Source organism: Centroberyx gerrardi, chromosome 2 (assembly GCF_048128805.1).
Source record: "Centroberyx gerrardi isolate f3 chromosome 2, fCenGer3.hap1.cur.20231027, whole genome shotgun sequence".
In the NCBI taxonomy this organism is placed as follows: Eukaryota; Metazoa; Chordata; class Actinopteri; order Beryciformes; family Berycidae; genus Centroberyx; species Centroberyx gerrardi.
The window spans coordinates 22079032-22099104 of record NC_135998.1 but is presented as its reverse complement, the minus strand read 5'-3'; the positions used below and the strand labels follow the sequence as shown (position 1 = coordinate 22099104).

The window sequence follows — 20073 nt, the reverse complement described above, 5'->3', positions numbered from 1 at the left end:
ACTGAGGCTGTTGTCTAGACTGTCTGGCCATAGGAGAAAAGGAAACAATGGGACGTCCCTTAACTCTTGCACCTATAATGGCATTAATTAAAATTTAGACAGACAAGAACATACTCATACACAATACACTATCACCCATTGATAGACAAGAATTAGCGCCTAACTCTGATCAGATACACATATCAGTGCACCAATATTACTATTATATTATTATAATTACCAACATTGGCCATCCACAGATACATTATATTGGCATTCTACTGATAATGCGCTGAAATACATTTTCACAAAAGTTTTAAGATAGTTAAAAGATAGATAAAAGAACTCCGTTCATTCTGTTTGATAGAATTGTAAAGACGCCTAAAAGGACAATAAACATAATGTAACAAATTTCATTGGTCAAATTATCTTCTGTGTATAGCCCTTTGTCCCAGTTAAATTTGAGGGATAAATTTCAAGTAGACATTCATCTTTCATGCAACGACAAAAAAAATCAGCAGTTGTAGTGAATTCAATCAACTTTCCTTCCCTGTGCTTGACGTTGACCAACACAGTAATCTTAGTTACATCATATGTTATACAGTATGGCCTATGCTTTCATTAAGTTTTTTGTGATTATAGTTTATATTTTTTATCTTATTGAAGCCTTAAGTAAACCTCCCATCTTCCTCCAATAGTTTACAACACTTGGGCAAAGACTCTATAGATAATGTGCTACCAACCATGGAGTTTTCTAGGGACAAGAAAATCAATTACAAGACAGCCATTAAATAATACTCTATTTATTTAGTTTTAAAATAGTTTCCTTTTGTTCTACAGACATAATTTCAAGGAAGTCAAGGACTTGCAGAAGCAACAAAATATTGAACACTCTTTTTTTTGTTAATTTAAAATACTGACAGTAAAATAAATGAAAATAATAGAACATGGTTAAATTACTGGTATTGAGGGTAATATCTGAGTTGAGGTTAAAGATGTGACAAAACATGCTATGTGCAACCATAGTTGAGCATCACTGCTCTATTTTCTATCAAACCACTATCCCTAAAGGCATGAGCAATGTCTTACTTAACTGACATTTCATAATAACCATAAGGAACAATAGCAAAATGGATTGAGCTTTTTTGCATGCAAGAGTGGTCTGGAAAAAAGAATCGTCGTTACAGTGATAGCTGCATATAGTGGAAAGAACTGGCCAATTAAAAAACAAAATATCAAGGTAAATCTTGAGTTTGAAATAGTAATCTTGTCACATCGTTTCACAACATATGCTCTGAGAATTGAAGGTTAAACTTTCAAATCGTAGTCGTATCTCGACTTATCAAGCAAATTCAGTTTTAAAAGAAATAAAGCTGAAAACAAAATTCAAATATGGAAAGAAGACAAACTGAAACGCATTAAATATCTCAAGTCTCACAGATGTGTTTTTTTGTCAACACAGTTTCCATTTAGACTTTGGTTTAGTTCCTGGTGTCTAGGACTTTCCCTTTCTGTGACCAGCAGAAGCGAAATGGTACAATTCAATAATCCTCAAGTGGGACTCAGGAAAGGGGATGTTATGTAATATGCCATAAACGGAGCTTAAGTGGTAAAACAGTGTGTGAAATTGGATCATTGATAAAAATTTACCAGCTTGGCTGCAGTCGCACCGGGCTGCACTACTGCATGAGGACAAAAATAAGACCACAGGGAAGGAGAGCAAGCAAGCCCTGAGGATCAGGGTAAAAACAGTTCATACATTAAATGTCTCTACTATAAGCCCCACATATGGGCACAAGCTCAACAGCACTTTTACTCTTTTTATCTATGTACTAAATTCACATCTATTATTAAAATATTTGTTGAGATAGCAAAATCCACTACTTTTTAAGGTAAAAGAATAAGCTATATATGATTCTGAAAGAAAATAGTGCACATTTCAAGGCATTCAGGCCATCTTGCGTTGCAATATTCACTGGAAGATACATTTCCTCAGTTGTTATAAAGGGGTCCCCAGAGGTTCAGAGGAGGAGAGTTCTCATTCACTCAAGATAAGCACACAAACCATAAGTGCACCCAGTCAGCAATGCAGGGTCATACATTCACTGATAACTACGTCACCTGGGACACTTTCAGACTCTGTAGCAAATATGTGGCTTCAACATAAAATGTGTCTCAAAACAGAGGTACATCATTTGCATTGCCAATACACCGCAGATAGTACTGCTTTGGTGGAAACAACTGAGTAGTATTTTGTAGTGTGCGGGTGGCGTATGTGTCTGTGTGTGTGTATTGCCCTCTGAGTCCGATTTTAACCAGTGGTTTTTCTTTTTTTCTTGAAGAGGAAAAAGTTATGGTAATGCCGTAACAGAAACAAAAGCTGTGAATTAAACCAAAGACATATACTCCCACGACAGCACCAGAGCACAAACCTATGCTAGGCACTGACTGTATAATAAAGCAAAGCTATCAATGCAGGACGAACTGAATGTGGAACCAGTGGTGAGACTTTAGAAAACAAAACAAAATTGACCCTAGACAAGTCCAAAGCAAAGTCAGCCATCTATCTATGGTCTATTGTACAACAGAAGGTGTACCAGCTGCCATTTTGTCTTGACTGCAGGTGACTGCAGATAAAAAACCCAATCCAGTCTGAGAATATGCCGTAAGAGTCTGTAGTGTAGCAGACATGACAGCCATGTCATGATACTGACCTGCTCTGCCTCAAGCAGCAGCTTTAAGATTTACTATACAGCTTGCAAGCATACAACACAAAATGACTACCTACAGCTGTTATCAAGGGGTAAATGAGGTATTAAATGAAGGGAGGATATTGCTATCATTAACAGTTAAATTCCTGTTATATTTCCACCTGCACTTGAAGTGCCTTGCCATCGTATTACAACTAGATTCATTCTTAAATTCTCATTGCTGATAAGCCATGATCAGGGAATCACTTCAGTAGAATGGCTTTAATACACATGATTGTTCAACAGTAGGTTAAAAACAAACAGTACTCTGGAACAGGAAAAGTCCATGAGTAGTTACAGGTGCGGCTGTAACTCTAGGAAGGATTTCAGCCATAACATGGAGGCGCGGTCAGAGGGAGCAGGAGGAGTGAGAGGAAGAAGTAAGGAGTCTTCAGTGTACAAGTTATTTTAGAGTAGGTATTTGTGTCCGGTGTCCTCGTCCAGTGTGAGATCCACCACTTCAGGAGGGGACACCCAGTTGGGCTGAGGGGAAACGGTAGTCCAGAGCTGTGGTTGCCTTGTGCTGTTTAACTGCTCCACTGAGTTTGCCTTCCAGGAGGACAAACTCTTGATCACCCCTCCACATGGATGGGCACATCTGGATTTAAAAAAAAAAAAAAAAAAATGAAGAGGATACAGTGAGACAACAACTGTGTAAGGATACAAATGTTTTTGTAAACAAAGTTGCTACAGCTGCTAAACACAACCTAAAACCATGTGAAGTGTTAAAAGAATTTCAACACTGTCAGTACAAATAAAGTTTGTCTTAGAACTCTAAAATGTATTTTTGTGTTGCAAGTTGCCCACTGAAGGACTGTCTTTACCGTGTGTTTTCCTGCACTCCTACTATTTCCACCTCACTATCTGAGGAGGCGATGTTAATCTGGCCCTTGTGTTGAGAACTCTCCCTGTGGGACAGCTCTGCCTCCACGTGGCCTGAAACAAACAACGGAAACAAAGTCACAAACTTTAAGGAGGACTGGAGCGGTGGAGAGCCTTAGGCCTTGCTGACACACAAAGACAGCAACTGCTTTGACACAGACAAGGACAAAACAATGATGGACTTCTGACACTTTTTTTTTGAATGGCTGACGGGATAGCATGGAGTAATATTTTAGACACAACAAATAGTGGACTTTTTGTTCATGTCAGCGAGTCTCTCTTGAAAGGTCAATTTTTTGTCTTGAAGCAAGGCAGCAAGGCTTTTTATGGCACTAAATGCAATACAGTGGTGCGTGGGATGAAGACAGTAGTACTTCAAAGGCGTCGTGCTGAGATTAATAAGACTCTTATACCCGTTTCCCCACATAGCACGTTGCATATTGGTGACACCCATGCCTCTAAATTTCTTGTCTTCACTCAGAGGAGTGGAAATTGTCAGTTGGATATACCGGGTTTGTAACTGACCTGAGAGAGAGCTCAGAGCTCTTATACACCCAGAGTGAGCTGCCATATCCTGGCCTCTGTGTGTTTTTAGCTCATGCTTTATCACCGTGGCCCGGACTGTCTCCACACTCATACTCTCCTGGTTAGAATCAGTGTCTGAAATATCATAGTGACCCACTACTGGAGGCCCGTCTGCAGAAAACAAAGAAAACACTTCATTATTCAAATCATGCCTAGCAGCGTTAGGATTCTGTTTGGAACAGAAGACGGGACACTGCATCCACAGTCCTCCTAGCTTCAGTTGTACAATATGCAAGGCAACATACCCCATCGTCCCAACTGCAATAGTTTACACTAATGATGCTATATGAATGCGCATCAAGAGGCTATAATAATACTAAAATAAACATTTGGCCTATTCATTTTGATAATGCTGGTTGTGCTGTAAAACAGAATTACAGAATGCTTCCACGGTAAAAGGACTAGCTAAAGTTATAATCCAACGAATTAATGTATCTTGGCTAGGCCTAGATACTGCCATTTCAGGCAAACAGATTTTGGTAGGTCCACTAATAAGCGCTGTATGTTTAATGGTTGTGCTTGCAATGCACTAATAAACATGTTACGGCAGTACTTTTATGTCTCTGTTTAATGCTTTTAAAATAACAGCCATTCACATAAAAACTACACCAGAATACAATCATTACAAAACACTTCAAAAGTAATCTTATTCAGTGAATGAAATGTAGTGGAATAATAAAAAGCCAAACAGACAATACAACAAAAACTCCCTGCGTTAGGATAGTGGGAACATGTATCTTTGTTCTACCCTGTAAAAGGAGTCCCTGGGAGTGACACACACTGCTATCCAGACACATGCCTGTGTGAAGATCATCTGGACAACATGTACTCTGGGAGAGCACTGCCGTATGGGTAGCCAATAGAGAAATGGGAGGGTACCAGGGTTACCAGAGAAACCAAGCACTTGCCAATGTAAAGCCCAGGTAATAAAGATAGAAAAAGGACTAATGTAAACTAGGATAGTCTCTTTGGTAAACACTGGACTGTCCTCAGTGGTGTGTTTAATGCACGCAGTTTGTGATTGTGTAACAAAGCTCCCTTTACCATGTAGACAATGCAGTAGCAATACCAGATAATTTAAAGGTAATTTCAGTTTAAAACAAACGGAGGACCACTATTGGATCCCTTTGAACCCAAATGGCAAAGTAATAGTACGCCATAAAACAAAACGACAACAACATTCACACAGATTTGAAACAAAACCATGAGGCCAAGAGAAACTAAATATATGAGAAAATGTTCTGTCACCATTTATCAACATGAGCAAAGCTTTACCTTGCACACATGCTGCTGATGAAAACTAATTTGGCCTTGCACATTCTAGATACTAATTTACATAATCACAGAGGGGAAGTCACATGCAAACAGGAGGGAAAACCATTTGACGCTTTCAGCTGAAATTATTGTAGAACTGACAATCAAAGGGCTATACATACACATACGGAAAATGCAACACTTTGAACATCCTAACTATGAAGAAGTTTAGGCCAAGGATTCCTTCATCAATGTCTGTGATGGTTAGATAGTGTTTTGAGTGTAAGGTCTGTGACACTATAGTCATCCGTTTCTGTAAAAGTAGCCGGAGAAGAGGGTTGAGGAGGAGCGTGTCCGCCTCAAAGACCACAGGATCTGAACCAGAGAAGGCCACTTGATCACCTGGATCAGTCAGTCTTACGGATTTGGGAATCAGTAAACTTTAATCTTTGCCATGCACCATAACGCAGCTGTATTACTGCTGTATATCTCTCAGTTTGACACCTGGGTTTTCAGTTTAAATTCGAGCTGCTGAACAGGCAGCGTTTTCTTGAAACAGGCCAAGCTGGCAGACTGCAGACCAGTGCAAATAAACGTAACTAGGAGAACATTATATGGAGTTTTGAGGCTCTTGATATTGCAGCTAATACCCACAACAAAAGACTACATGCCTTATTTGATGTCCATGATCTATACATAGGCTTCTAAAAATAAACATTGGGAGTCATTTCTCCCTCACTAGTTTCATTCATTACTGCACAAAGGCAGTACGGCAGCAATGGCAGCAAGGATAACAAAAAGGCAAACAGTGTAAAAAAAAAATTAAATCTAATCTAATTACGTTCCTACATAATATGTTCTCAAAAACAAAGCTAAAAATCGTGTGGGTTAGTATATTGCATTTATATTATAGGCAAATCATTTTTTTGTAATGTTTTGATGTTAGTAAAGCTATGCCACCAAAATAAAGGTTGTCACAAGAGTTAAAAAGTCCTGAACCAATTACAAGCAAAGTGCAGGCATAGTTCAGGGGAAAGTAGGCTAATGTATTGTCTTGAACCTGATTCCTAAAGAAATAGCATTATGATGCTCTATCTATGTATCATTCCCAGCATGAAGTCAGTATGACAAGGCACATGCTATGAAGCAGCAGCACCCTACCTAGCATTGTAATAATGGCTGCCCAGGTTCTGTAATGCACAATTTATATGACTGACATAGACAGCCGCTGTGTGTGTGTGTGTGTGTGTGTGTGTGTGTGAGAGAGAGAGTGAGTGTGTGTGTGTATGTGAAGCTGGTAAACAAGAAAACACTTGGAATAGGCCATACAGCAAGCAATACAATAAGAGCCCTGACTCGATAGTCTTTTGAAATATGCCCCATGTCCTTGTCACATATGCTGAACAGGCTTCTATATTAACTGTACTTTCCTGTACAAACAAGTCATTTGGCTGCAGAAATCAAACAGGTGAGTTGAATTATTCAGAATGTCAGATCTCACAGTGATTCAGTGCTAGCAGACGCACTGGGCCTCAGGTCCTGCACAGAGTCAAGAAGTCTTTCAAATGAACAGCTCAGGCCCAGCTGCAGTTGGTGGTGTGACAGTTTAGTGGAATTGTCCTCACATCGTTTATAAATACCCATAGCCATGCTTTCTGCATCAACTAGGTCTATACTTGGTAAGATGACAGTATGAAACTGCGAGGAGTGAAACAGAAGTGAAATCTAAACATTCAAGAGACCAGGGTCTGGAACGCCTAGGTTTCCGTTTTGAGTGACCACTTCAGGTAGGATGTTGTTGTTGTTTATAGGGGCGGGGGTGAGACTGGTGTTCTCTCGGGCCAACATGTATGCCGCCATGGTCTCTGCAGACTCTGACGATGGTAAGAAGGAACTGGGAGGGGACGGGCGTGCCCCTCGGGTGGGATGCTGTCGCCCCTCTAGGGCGTCGCTTGAGCGTTTGGACGAGTCGTCGTCGTCCGAGTCGAGGCGTGCAAGCTTTTCCATCCAGATGCGGAAGCGCTCCTCAGTCTGGCGCTGCATCACAGCAAAGCGCGTCATGGCCTCCTCCAGAACACTGCCGATGCTGTTCCTGTCCCACGAGCCGCTGTCCAGCAGCCCATGAATCTGGGCACCCACTCTGGATCTCTCCGTTGCACGTCTGAAGCCAGCTTTAAAGACATTGAGGCCAAGCCATAAGAAAATACAGTAGCACTTTTCATGCTTCGAAGGTGGACTTTTGTTTTAAAAGAGAAAATGACAGTTTGTTTTTGGTTACGTGCAGATCGACTCTTTCATGCTGATGGACTACATCATGCAGTTGTAGCACTCAAATCTGTGTGCGGAATGCAAAAATGGTTGATAACATTTCATGTTCTACAGATTCCTACAAGAAGATAACTGGGTGTCTCGGGCGACTGATTCAGTGGCTGAGGTTGGGAAGATGTGTTAAGTGGTGAGACTTTGAAGTAAACACAACCGAATAACGCAGATGAATTATAAACCTACACCCCAATGACGAGAGAAATAGCTTTGTCTACGTGTTTTCACTGCTAATATTTTAATAATCTATATGAAATATGAAGTAGGTCAATATGAGTTGACATAGGCTAACAATACCTCTATAATGTTAATGAACAGGACTGACCAGGATAAGATAAGCTAATTTCACTCTGTGGAAACATGCTAGGTAGCCTAAATATTACTCTTATTAAACAAAAACCTTAAACACACCATGAGCTAGATGGAAAATGAAAAAAGTTACCAGACCAACCAAATAGGCTATATTGAGAAACAAGTAATCACAGTCAAAAGATCAACCTAATGTAAAGAAAGGGCCTCTTTCAATAGCAGAAATAGGCAGCAGGCCAGTAACTACCATCCTGTTGGTAGATACTAATGAACAACTCAACTCACCCAAGAGATTTCCACAATTACCAGGAAATATCAGGTAACTCAGGGGACACGCACAGGGGTGATAAACAAGCAGACACAAAGACAAGACAGATTTTGTCTGCCAGTGTTTTTCCTTATGAGACGCTTATGTGCCTGAGCTTAGTTTAGAGAAGACCGTTCCAAGTAACACCACTTTAGCAGAGACATTTGCAGCCATCCTTAACCAAAGCTGTGTATGCATAAAGACTTTCTATGCAGGTGAAACAGGAGCTATCCGAGCACCCCGAGGTGCCCATTATATTGAACCATCTGCTTAGCTGTGATTCAAAACAAGCTGCACCTCTGAACACTTCCCACTTTGGAACAGGAAAAAAACTACAGTGAATGATAGATCAGGGTCTGAGGAATATTCAAAAGCCACAGGTAGATTAGACAAGGTTAAAAAAGTAGCATGTTATAGTGCTAGTTAGAGTCTTCAGGTAAAAGACAACTATTTAAATTCAACTTCTCTCAACTGGAAATAAAGAATAGAAATCTTTAAAATGAACATTGAGTATTCTCATTAAATGGCACATTAACTAAATACGGTTACAAGTCTAAATTCTCAGGTATAAGACTGCGTTTCTACTAACACACTAACACTGAAAGGTGGTCGCATAGTCTTGCAGATTATACTAACACCACACAGTGAGATCATATACCACAGTCTATTTACAGTAAATGCTGAGGATAAAAATGGCTCACTCATGGAAGCGCACAACTCACAATATAGGTTAGCTTACAGCAGAACACAACCCCATTTATATCATTCCGTATGGGCTGAATAATGTCCACTAGATTTCCACAGCATGCAAATGAGATGAGGTTCCAACAAAACACTCACTACTACAAGTGACTGGGCTCATGCCCTTCTACATGTAAATGGGTGAATATCTAAAGGCATGGTGAATGAAGACAAATGATGAGTGAGAAAATAACTCAAAAACAAGTGAGCGAGTAAACAAACACAAACAAAGCAGTGTCTGTATTGATCTGATGCTACTAGGGCTTTGTAAACAGCCCATGTCATTTTCTTACACTATATGGTATGTGAACAAATTGATTTGGGTTACCTGAAAATTTGAGGTCATGCAGGCCTTGAAAATGTGTTTTGAATTTGATGCCAAATTAATTGTCTTTGGTAAATATAAATAAAATACTGTAGGCCTACATATCTTGCCATTACTATGTGGCAAAATCCCATTGTTTTACACTGGGATATCTGGGTGAGAATAGTGACTTCTACTATTACCCAGGACATGTAGTAGTACTGTAAGCATATGTTGTGGAGGTCGGATGTTACCTGGGATATCTGTGTTGATTGTCTTGCTTCCTCCTGAGGTGTCATCGTCCTCATCCTCAGACGAGCTGGTGCTGGAGTCACATGTGAGCTCGCTGTCACTCGTACTGCTGTCCTGCAGCAGGTTATACTTCTTCCGTGCTGCTGCCTCCCGTTTCTGTCTCAGCAAACGCATACGCTCCTTGTGTTTCTGGCTCCGGTGACCTTTCACTTTCGCCAGTTTGCCATTGGTTTGCTTTTCTTGCCCACCTACTGCCGCCACAGTGTGCTGGCAGCGATTTTTCTTTGCCGCCATCGCATTAACTGGCATCTCACTCTCCGAACGTGACCTCCGGGACTTCCTCCCCCCTGTCACCGCAGCAGATGTTTGCCCTCCTGCTGCCTGCCCAGGATCAGCGGCGGCCTCCATGTTGCCCTCATCCTCTTCTCCTACACGAGGAACAGCCCCTTCTTCCCCTGAGGAGAGAGTGTCTGAGTCAGCCAGGTGGCCGCTGGAGGAGGGGGAGAGCATGCAGGGGTTCGAGGAGTCGCTCTCATAGACATTACGAGAGACAGGCTTGTCACTCCCTGTGGAGGCGTGCTGGGACTCTGGGGAGTCTCGGCGGAGCTCCTTCATCAGGCACGGCATGGAGAGGAGGCCCGGCTCGCCCTCTGTATGCAGGGGGCTGTCTCCCTCCTTGTCCCTTGTCGGCGAGCTGGTAGTGGTGGTGGTGGTCTCGGTTTTTAGATGCTCGTCCTGCTCTCCTTTGACAGAAGCAGTAGCTGACTCTGCATCAGCAAGGCACTCTGGGAGGCTCTCAGCATCCACAAATTCCTCTGCCTTCTCTGAGTCAGCCATCTTCATGCTAGTTGAGCCCCGAGCCCAAAGGTCCAACTAACATGGACCGATGTGCCTGGACAGGAACTCACCTGGTGGAACACAAACATGACATCATTCATCCTGATTCACGACAGCTCACACTTAATGCTATTAAGGCGTGGAAGATGATTTATTTATACAGTGTGTACAAGGCAAACGTCCAGTGCAGTAGGGTTTGTTCTTAACTGTACCTTCACTCTGGCTTTCTGCAGCTACTGAAACAGCCTATAGGATATATATTACATTTTTATGTGCCGAATGGCGGCTCAGGGTTTCCTCTTGCGCTTAGTACCAGCCAGTATGTGCTGCTGTCCAAAACATGCGCAATAAATATTCAAATAGAGGTATGACCGCACCTGAACCCATATGTGGGTCCTAGTTTGCATATTTACATTTTTAAACTAATCTCAAAGTAATGTAGTGTCACATGATATGCAAATCTTGTATTCTAAATTAAAAACCAGGATTACAAGATCTCTGTCTTGGTATCAGCCATTATGCTGCAGCAGATTATGTGTGTATTATTATTGTATAGTGGGGTATGAATCCATGCTAAATGACACTCAGCTCAAGAGTTTAGATTGGACTGGAGGCATATTCAAACTTGATATTCTTTATAAACCTAGTATCACTGACTGAAATTAATTCACTGTGTACCTACCTTATGTTACGTAAAACATTTCCTTAAAATTGGCATAAACACTTGCTGCATCTTAAATTTAGCTTGTTCATTTTGTACTGTGTTATAACGTTACACATAACCATTGGCTGAGAGCAGCACAAAAAACAAATTTGCAGAAATAGCAGATATCGGCTTTTCATTTTGTATACGTCATTTTAGGCGGAATTTCCCATAATTTGGTGGTGAGAGGTTAGCATCTAAGACGAAAGAGGTGTATAACGTAATTGTTATCTCCCCATTTTCAGGTCTCATACTGCCTGACACTCAAGTCGTGAATATCTGTGCAACACCTTCAGCTACACTGAACTTAAGAAGCGTGTAACAGACACAGAGCTTCATCTGTAGCGCCTGAATGAATGGATCTGGTTGTGCGGCTAGCCAAGGCTAGTTAGGCTCGGGTCCAGACACTAGTTTAGCTGCGTAGTGAGGCTAAGCTCGGTCATAACCTTACGCTTTCAAACTTGGCAAGAAGAAGAGCACAAGTCATGGAAAAATATGCAAGTTGCGGGACAGCTGCCTCGCAAGACCCCAAAAATGGAAGCAGTATTTTGCCGTCGAGGGGAGTAACAGGCAGGCTAATGTCAGCTAACGTTACGTTAACTCAGCTAGGAGCGGTAACGTTAGCCAACTTAGCATTTAAAATCGGCTAAGCTAGTTAGAACTTACCGGGGTGTTAGTTATATACTTCTTTTCCCAGTGTCCGACTTTTTGACATCTTCAGTAATTTTTAGCCTTTTAATTTAAGGCGCATAAATGATGCACTGCGAAATAGCTCTTTACTTATCTACAACTTGGAAAAATTGAAGCTCTTGGCGCAGTGCACTCGCACCTTTACAAGCCCGGTTAGCTTTCCCAGCTAGCTGTGTTTATTTTAAAATGTCTCCATCAGCCGTCGTTCACAAAGTACGCTGCATGCGCCACTTCCGGGCTGCTTTCAGAGCCGAGCGCCCCTGCGGGTGGGACAGATACTGCAGGGAGCAACTGTGGCAAAATGCCGCAGGGCAGAGATGACATAGAGCACCTGGTGCCCAAGCTGGGGCCCGGGGACCACCCAGGGGTCCATGGGGTCCCCAGCTAAATTTCAACATTATTTAACTCACTAGAAGTTACAGCAATAAAGTTGACTGTTCTGATCATAGGTGTCACTGAAGTCATTCAGATCTGTCATATGTAACAGGACAAGGACAAAGCCTTATCAAATGGGGATCTGTGGTCTAATGTGTATGGTATCTACATGGAGGTCAATGACATGAAAAAGCGTGGAAACCACTCAAAATATATTTCGATAAATGCCACTTACATGCATAGCCTAATATATTTTTGGCCAATATCTATATCTATATATCATGTTCTGAAATATTTAAATGCATTTCCCCATATGCGGAGTATGCACAATTTTGAGTAGCTTTAAGTTACCATTTTATTTCCAGAAATTAACAACAAAATCAGTGGAGACAGATCAAAGTTTCCAGACCCTCTACATGTCACACCTCTTTTATATTTAGTATTTACTGCAGCCTATGTGCTGCAAAAATGTGGAAGTGTGCATGTCCACACATGGTCATAGTATATCTTCACGGGATCGGTGTGATCTTGCTCACTGACTAAAAGGATATACAAAAATATAGTTGACATATCACCGTGCACACAATTTCGGCTTCCACAACCAAAACGTTATCCAGATAAAGTCACTGGGGCATTATTCCTGATAAAAGGACTACATGTACACCAAGGAGACTGGTAGCAAATATCCAAGAGTGGACATGCGCAATCAGCAGCCCTGCACGGTTTATTTTTAACTGTTAAATAATCAAATAAATAATCTATTTTCTGTTAGTGGAATATTTAATTCTAGATATAGGATGTCATTTATATGATACAACGTTGAAAAAAAAGCCAATAAAAGAGAAAGAAAAGAAAAAGCATACTCATACAGTTTGGCTTAAAGAAGTACTTCCGGGTCACTGTGACCTTTCTACAAGTCTCCGCTGTGTCCGCCATCTTTCTCTCCCCGCTCCGCTCTGTTCAGCCGCTTCGTGCAGCAGGACGGACTCCGCCGGACACCGACATGCTGTCAGTTCGTGTAGCAGCGGCCCTCGCCCGCAGCCTGCCTCGACGGGCTGGATTTGTAAGCAACCCGACACTATGCTTATTTTTCAGATCTGTGTTGACTTCCTTTAGAAAGAGCAGGGATCAGTTCAAATCCCATGACGAGGCTGTGCATGTACACGGCCATCTTTGCACTGGAGGACACTCTGCCCCGTCTCATTGCTAGTTCCCCAGTGTTGACATTTGGTTACAGTTTTTGATAAGCTGCCCTCATAGATAAAACAGTACATTGTTTTGGGCGGCAAGGCGATAAAAATGCTATTGTTGATTAGCTCAATTGTCTGGCTATATATTGTGGTGTTAATGTAAACTTAATGAGTGTTATTAGGCAAAAGCGCAGTGATGGTGAATGTAATTTGGCCTTGAACGTAAGGTTTTGTCTTAATGCCTTTGACAGTCTGTGTAGGCAGCCTTTATTCAGCCAGCATGTATGTTTGTTTCTTTGATGCCTACCTGTACGGGACATAACTAGCTTCCCGTTCTGTCTTTAGTATGGTGAGAACATCATGCAAAACCATGCAGACTACATGTCATATGACTTTTTTTTTCAAACCATTGGGGTCCTCTCATCATTTCTGTTTACACCCAATCCACCAAACTGCTCTCATTTCAATTTAATAAAGTTCACCTTTTAAAACAGTTTGGTAGATGATGATGGGATAACCAGGGAACTCATTTTAAAGTGCTGCTTGGTAAATTGGATGCATGCCGAATGGAGGAGAGGACCCTACAGTTTAGGGAAAAAGTCTTCAGTCATGTTCTACAAATGGGCACACACTAATCTGGATTTTTGGGTCTGATACCGCTTTCTAATCTCATGTAAACAGAATTAGTCTATTGATCTATAATGTTGGGCTTAGCTATGTGTGTCGTGCGACAATCGAGTCACTTATAAAGTCAGTCAGTACCCAGTACTATCACAGGGCTTGGGGCAGGATGATTTTGGAGGTCAAATTGCACCCCTACTGCGAGGAGGTCTATGCCTTTTTTATGGACAGCTGTTAGCTGCTGCCATGAAATGCAAATAAATACGTCATGTATTTTCCTTAGGAAAATGGCAATTTATTATGCTATTATCATTTCGGTCAATTGTAATTCATTAAATAAAATATAAAGTAGTATCTAATCATTAAACTGTTAAGAGGGACCACTGAGTAAAGGAAGTGTTGGGAAACAAAATTGGAATCTCTCCAAAAATGTATATCAGAATGTCCCTATTATTATAAACATTTAAGCAAGCGTTTCCCTTGACTTAGCCACTACATTAGAGAATCATAGAGCTACTTCCTGGTATGTGGATGTACAGTGCACCGACCTAGAGCTGGCTCATGTGTGTCTTGTACCGTACTGCCTGGTGTACAGGCGCACACTCCCTTCTGCAGGGCTCTTGGGGCTCTACGCAGCCTTACGTACTGTAATTCCCCTAAATAGTGCGCATTACAAAAGGTGTTACACATGAACGAACAAACCAATGAACACACACAGCCGGGCTCCTAAAGAGGTTTTCTGGAGCACGTGTTAAAGAATTGCTTGTATTGCAAAAACCCATCATCAAGTTTTCATCAAATAAGTAGCCTCATTTTCACTTAGTTGCACTGCTACTTGAATAACACTTTGTCCTTTTCCCCATCCTTATCGTTTTTTCTTGAAGGTATCCAAGAATGTTGCTGCAGCATGTGTAGGAGTCAAGAATCTGCACACTGCCACACCATGGCTGCAGAAAACAGGTCAGTCTTTCAGGAAACTCATGACATTACAAGCACCCAACAAGGATAACAATTATCGAGCATATGTTGTAAGACTACATCCATATCTTATTTCAATTCAAGATTTTTTGAATTTGTTAACTGGTGGGTCCTGATCAGTAAAAAAACATTTGCATGCATTAAAGGCACAGCCGAGGTGTCCTCCATTCTGGAGGAGAAGATCATGGGAGCCGACACCAGTGCCGACTTGGAGGAGACTGGTCGTGTGCTGTCCATCGGTGACGGTATCGCCAGGGTGTACGGTCTCAGGAACGTGCAAGCCGAGGAGATGGTGGAGTTCTCCTCTGGCCTCAAGGTGAGGCTGATGCAACCTCGAGGCCCACTCACTTTATTTGAACTGAATGGATTAACGTGGCAGCGACAGCCTTGAGGCTAGAGCAGCAATCTGGTGAAATATCTGTGGGGAAAGGGAATGAGCAGCTACTGTCGAGCTGCCCTTGAGCAAGGCACATAGCATTTGTGCAGTGCAAACTATAGAGAAGAGTGTTGGTGACTTCTGTGCCTCCTCTCCTACAGGGTATGTCTCTGAACTTGGAGCCCGACAATGTTGGAGTTGTGGTGTTTGGTAACGACAAGCTGATCAAGGAGGGTGACATTGTCAAGAGAACCGGTGCTATTGTGGATGTGCCTGTTGGTGATGAGCTCCTGGGCCGCGTGGTAGACGCTCTGGGAAACGCCATCGACGGAAAGGTCAGGACACGGTATATCTTATTATATCTGTGTATCTTAATATTTTAATTAAAATCTATAAATTTCCCTTTAGGGCTATTTCAAAGAATTGTGCACAGTAGCACAGTTTACAGTCCCATGCCTTGATTTTTCTCCCCCTGCCTCTGCACAGGGCCCCCTTGGCTCATCGACCCGTAGGCGTGTGGGTCTGAAGGCCCCTGGTATCATCCCCCGCATCTCTGTGAGGGAGCCCATGCAGACTGGCATCAAAGCCGTGGACAGTTTGGTGCCCATTGGTCGTGGACAGCGTGAGCTCATCATTGGTGACAGGCAGACTGGGTGAGAGGATTCTGCCAAAGTGAATAATTTAGTGCATGCCGCTGTTGGCATCTGGGTTCCCGTCGGCCCAGTGCCTTTGAAATGACGATAGAGGCAATTCTGTTATCAATCTCTGTTATCATGTCACAATATCAGTTAATAACAGGTCAGGTTTACCCTTCACATTTTGGGGTTTTTAAACAAAATATCTGACCAGTCATGATAGTAATGTAGTTGCTGCAGCAGGGCAGGTCTAACAGAATAAACAACAGTCTAGCAGAATGTACAACAGTGGTTCTCAACCATGTGCCAAGAGTATGCAAGTTTTCATTCCCATCAGTCACTATGGCAACTGGTTTCACTGAGTACTTCCCTGTCTCTGCTTGAAGGTGTGCCAATCTTTGAAATCGGGTGGTGCAGTGATTGGTTGGAATGAAAACCTACATAATATTGGGCCTCTGGCACATGATTGACAACCACTGATCTACAATGTGAAACCTATTCATCAATTTGAAATATCAATGTATAGTAACATAGTGCCTGGTTTAGGAAAATTTCAATGACTTTTTGATGATAATTTTCACCTAAGAGTGTCACAGATAAATTTGACCTTTTTGCTGCAAAATATATACATGCTAGACTTTCATTGTTTTTTTGTTTGTTTTTTGCTTTGAGAAGGGGGTTTACCTTGCAAAATACTTAGGCAAGGCAAGTTTATTTATATAGCACATTTCATACACAACGGCAATTCAAAGTGCTTTACATAAATAAAATAAAAATAAAGACATAGATAAAAAGACTTAGACATAGACGAGACTTAATAACAAGTCTTGTGGAAAAGTCAGAATGGAGACTCGCTACAGCTCATTTGAACAAAGATAAATACATTTGAAAACACAAAATGGGTAAAAACGATATGTTGACTATTCTAATGTTAAAGATGCTAATCAAGACCTAAGTTGTTTTGGCAGGCATGCCAGTCTCTTGTCATGAATATCCAGAGTATTAAATTTATAATGTTACCTTGCAGCAAAACCGCTATTGCCATCGACACCATCATCAACCAAAAGCGCTTCAACGAGGGAACTGATGAGAAGAAGAAGCTGTATTGCATCTACGTTGCCATTGGTCAGAAGAGATCCACAGTGGCTCAGCTGGTGAAGAGGCTGACTGACGCTGATGCCATGAAATACACCATTGTGGTTTCTGCTACCGCCTCGGACGCTGCTCCCCTGCAGTACCTGGCACCCTACTCTGGCTGCTCCATGGGGGAGTACTTCAGAGACAACGGCAAGCACGCCCTGATCATCTATGACGATCTGTCCAAACAGGTCAGTTTTACTGAATCTTGATCTGTTAGTTTTGATTGTGTGTGTGTGGGGGGTTTGAACACAGACCAAACCCATTGCCTTGAAACATTTAAGACGGTGATCAAATCCCTAAATGGATTACACCCGAAGTTAGGACTGCAACTAATGATTAATTTCTTTGTCGATTTAATTTATTGATTTATTTTTTCGATTAATCATTTGGTCTATAAAATGTCAAAAACAATGACAAATGCCCATCACAAGTTACCAGAGCCCAAAGTGATGTCTTAAAATTGCTTATTTAGTCGGACCAGCAGCCAAAAAAAAAACCCATATTCATTTTGTAATGATATGAAAGAAGAGACAAGAACAAGCAAATCTTAGCAATCAGCAAATGTTTGGTGTTTTTACTTTATAAATGACAAACAATTAATCAATTAGCAAAATCAATACATTTTTTGTCCATCGATTAATCGACTAATCATTTCAACACTACCCTAAAGTGTGATTCGATGACAGCAAAACATTAGCATAGGGATTGTACCTAGAGTTTGGAGACCAACCTGACCTTGCTCTTCACCGTTCCTCAGGCGGTCGCCTACCGTCAGATGTCCCTGCTGCTGCGTCGCCCCCCCGGTCGCGAGGCCTACCCCGGAGATGTGTTCTACTTGCATTCCCGTCTGCTGGAGAGAGCCGCTAAGATGAACGACAACTTTGGTGGTGGCTCCCTAACAGCCCTTCCTGTTATTGAGACACAGGCTGGTGACGTGTCTGCCTACATTCCAACCAATGTCATCTCCATCACAGATGGACAGGTATGTGTGTGACTGGCTGTCTGCTCTGTCTCGCAGTCACTGGCAGTAAAATCCTGGACCAACAACTAAATACTGTTTTCTCTTCTCACTCAGATCTTCTTGGAGACTGAACTGTTCTACAAGGGTATTCGTCCAGCCATCAACGTCGGTCTGTCTGTGTCCCGTGTCGGATCTGCTGCCCAGACCAGGGCCATGAAGCAGGTTAGCGCTGCTCGTCAGGCCTCTTTGGGCCGTCCTGTCCCGGGTCTAACCATGGTGAATATCTTGAATTCTGACTAATTGCTTCTCGTCCATCATCAGGTGGCTGGTACCATGAAGCTGGAGCTGGCCCAGTACCGTGAAGTGGCTGCCTTTGCCCAGTTTGGTTCTGACTTGGACGCTGCCACTCAGCAGCTGTTGAACCGTGGTGTTCGTCTTACTGAGCTCCTGAAGCAGGGACAGTACTGTGAGTATTTGCTTGAACCTGACTCGCTTATTGTCTGAGATTTCAGATTGCTTTATCCATCTGTACAGAAGAAATTAAAATGTATCAACAAACTGTTAAAGACACATGGTTAAGTGTTTTATACAAAATTTCCCTGAGTGGTAGGCGTCTCATTCAGAAAGTGTATTCATTTGGCATTTGTCTTCTTACACATTGTAATTACTTCCTTTCATCTTCCAGCCCCAATGGCCATCGAGGAACAGGTAACAGTCATTTATGCTGGTGTGAGGGGACACTTGGACAAAATGGAGCCTAGCAAGATCACCAAGTTTGAGAAGGCTTTCCTGCAGCACATCCTCAGCCAGCAGCAAGAACTGCTGTCAACAATTAGGTAAGCTAATGAGTTTCTAGGCTATTGCATGTCTGTTATTGCATTGTAATTGATGGCTATGAATGTCTGGTAACCAATCTCTTCTATTTATTGCAGGGCTGATGGCAAAATCTCTGAGGCATCCGATGCTAAGCTCAAGCAGATTGTGTTGACCTTCCTCTCCAGCTTTGAGTGATGTGTTAATTTTTGGTCAAGTTGTTTTGTCAATGTTTGCATAGTGCACCGTCAGTTATTCTTTCTATGAACTTTGAAAAATTCAAGTGGCACTTGATCTTTAATGTACAGATAATCTCTTAACAGAGAATAAAGTATTTCAACTCCATGACACGGGACTTTATTGCCTCTTTGTTGTGTTTTTTTTTAATCACTATTGTCTAGTATTTGGACTCACCATAATGGCTCCCTCCTGTGACTAAAATAACTCGGCATTACTCTGCATTACCCTTAAAACTACAATATGCAACTTTTCACATGGAGGTAAGACTTCATTTTGACATTAGTAAAACCCGTGTTTTGAACGGGTCTTGTCTGCTGCACATTTAGCTGTTCTTTCATTTCTTGATGCTTCCTGCCATTGTTGCTATGACTTCCCATGTTCTCGGCTCACTGCTGTCCATGCCCATATGACACTGACCCACAGCAAGAGAGATACGCCCCAACATATCCTGAGCATCATTGAAAAGCTAATTTCAGGCAAATGAGGGGGATTTGGGGATGTAGCCTAAACACAGGGTCACAGACTGATAACGTACAACATATCCTATTTATTATTTTAATGTAAAAAAAAGGCACAGCACAGTCAGTGTCTTGGGTCGTTCTTGGCCTTGAAATCTTTGGTACCTTGTATTGCACATTTTGCAGCACTGCAACTTGAGAGGACAAATGCAGAACTCTTGTCCACTAATCTCCAAAGTAAAAATAACTACAAGCAAACTGTTCCACTATGGGGCTACGATGCCCCCTGCTGGTGGGCAGCACAACATCATTGACGATACTGAACCAGAGTCCATCTTAACATACCATTCAGTTTTGAAGAGACTGGACAA

At 42.0% G+C, this 20073-nt stretch overlaps 2 protein-coding genes across 5 annotated transcripts; one reads left to right on the top strand and one right to left on the bottom strand.

Moving 5' to 3' along the window:
• Window positions 1-790: 790 nt before the first annotated feature.
• On the bottom strand, window positions 791-12086 carry ark2n (arkadia (rnf111) N-terminal like PKA signaling regulator 2n). Of its 4 annotated transcripts, XM_071904664.2 has the most exons (5): window positions 11892-12086; window positions 9688-10593; window positions 4137-4307; window positions 3554-3665; window positions 791-3327 (listed from the first exon to the last, which is right to left on the bottom strand). In XM_071904664.2, the coding sequence occupies exons 2-5, from the start codon at window positions 10526-10528 to the stop codon at window positions 3138-3140; spliced, it is 1314 nt and encodes a 437-aa protein (XP_071760765.1). In that variant the 5' UTR covers window positions 10529-10593; window positions 11892-12086; the 3' UTR covers window positions 791-3137. The 4 variants fall into 4 exon arrangements, with proteins under 4 accessions (XP_071760765.1, XP_071760767.1, XP_071760768.1 ...); XM_071904666.2 differs by lacking the exon at window positions 4137-4307; XM_071904667.2 differs by lacking the exons at window positions 3554-3665; window positions 4137-4307 and having other exon boundaries at window positions 3157-3327.
• Window positions 12087-13218: 1132 nt separating this feature from the next.
• On the top strand, window positions 13219-19349 carry atp5fa1 (ATP synthase F1 subunit alpha). Its single transcript, XM_071904648.2, has 11 exons — window positions 13219-13353; window positions 14986-15061; window positions 15226-15395; window positions 15617-15790; window positions 15942-16108; window positions 17118-17418; window positions 17988-18212; window positions 18306-18413; window positions 18513-18657; window positions 18877-19027; window positions 19124-19349. The coding sequence occupies exons 1-11, from the start codon at window positions 13294-13296 to the stop codon at window positions 19200-19202; spliced, it is 1656 nt and encodes a 551-aa protein (XP_071760749.1). The 5' UTR covers window positions 13219-13293; the 3' UTR covers window positions 19203-19349.
• The last annotated feature ends 724 nt before the right edge of the window (window positions 19350-20073 follow it).

Excerpts from the sequence above, each read along its gene's own strand:
- ark2n (XM_071904664.2), bottom strand. The coding sequence starts at position 10,528 with ATGAAGATGGCTGACTCAGAGAAGGCAGAGGAATTTGTGGATGCTGAG. Across the intron at positions 3,666-4,136 it reads AGCTCTGAGCTCTCTCTCAG|GCCACGTGGAGGCAGAGCTG; the intron begins GTCAGTTACAAA and ends TGTTTGTTTCAG. Across the intron at positions 3,328-3,553 it reads GGAGTGCAGGAAAACACACG|ATGTGCCCATCCATGTGGAG; the intron begins GTAAAGACAGTC and ends TTTTAAATCCAG.
- atp5fa1 (XM_071904648.2), top strand. The coding sequence starts at position 13,294 with ATGCTGTCAGTTCGTGTAGCAGCGGCCCTCGCCCGCAGCCTGCCTCGA. Across the intron at positions 15,062-15,225 it reads ACCATGGCTGCAGAAAACAG|GCACAGCCGAGGTGTCCTCC; the intron begins GTCAGTCTTTCA and ends CATGCATTAAAG. Across the intron at positions 16,109-17,117 it reads ATTGGTGACAGGCAGACTGG|CAAAACCGCTATTGCCATCG; the intron begins GTGAGAGGATTC and ends GTTACCTTGCAG.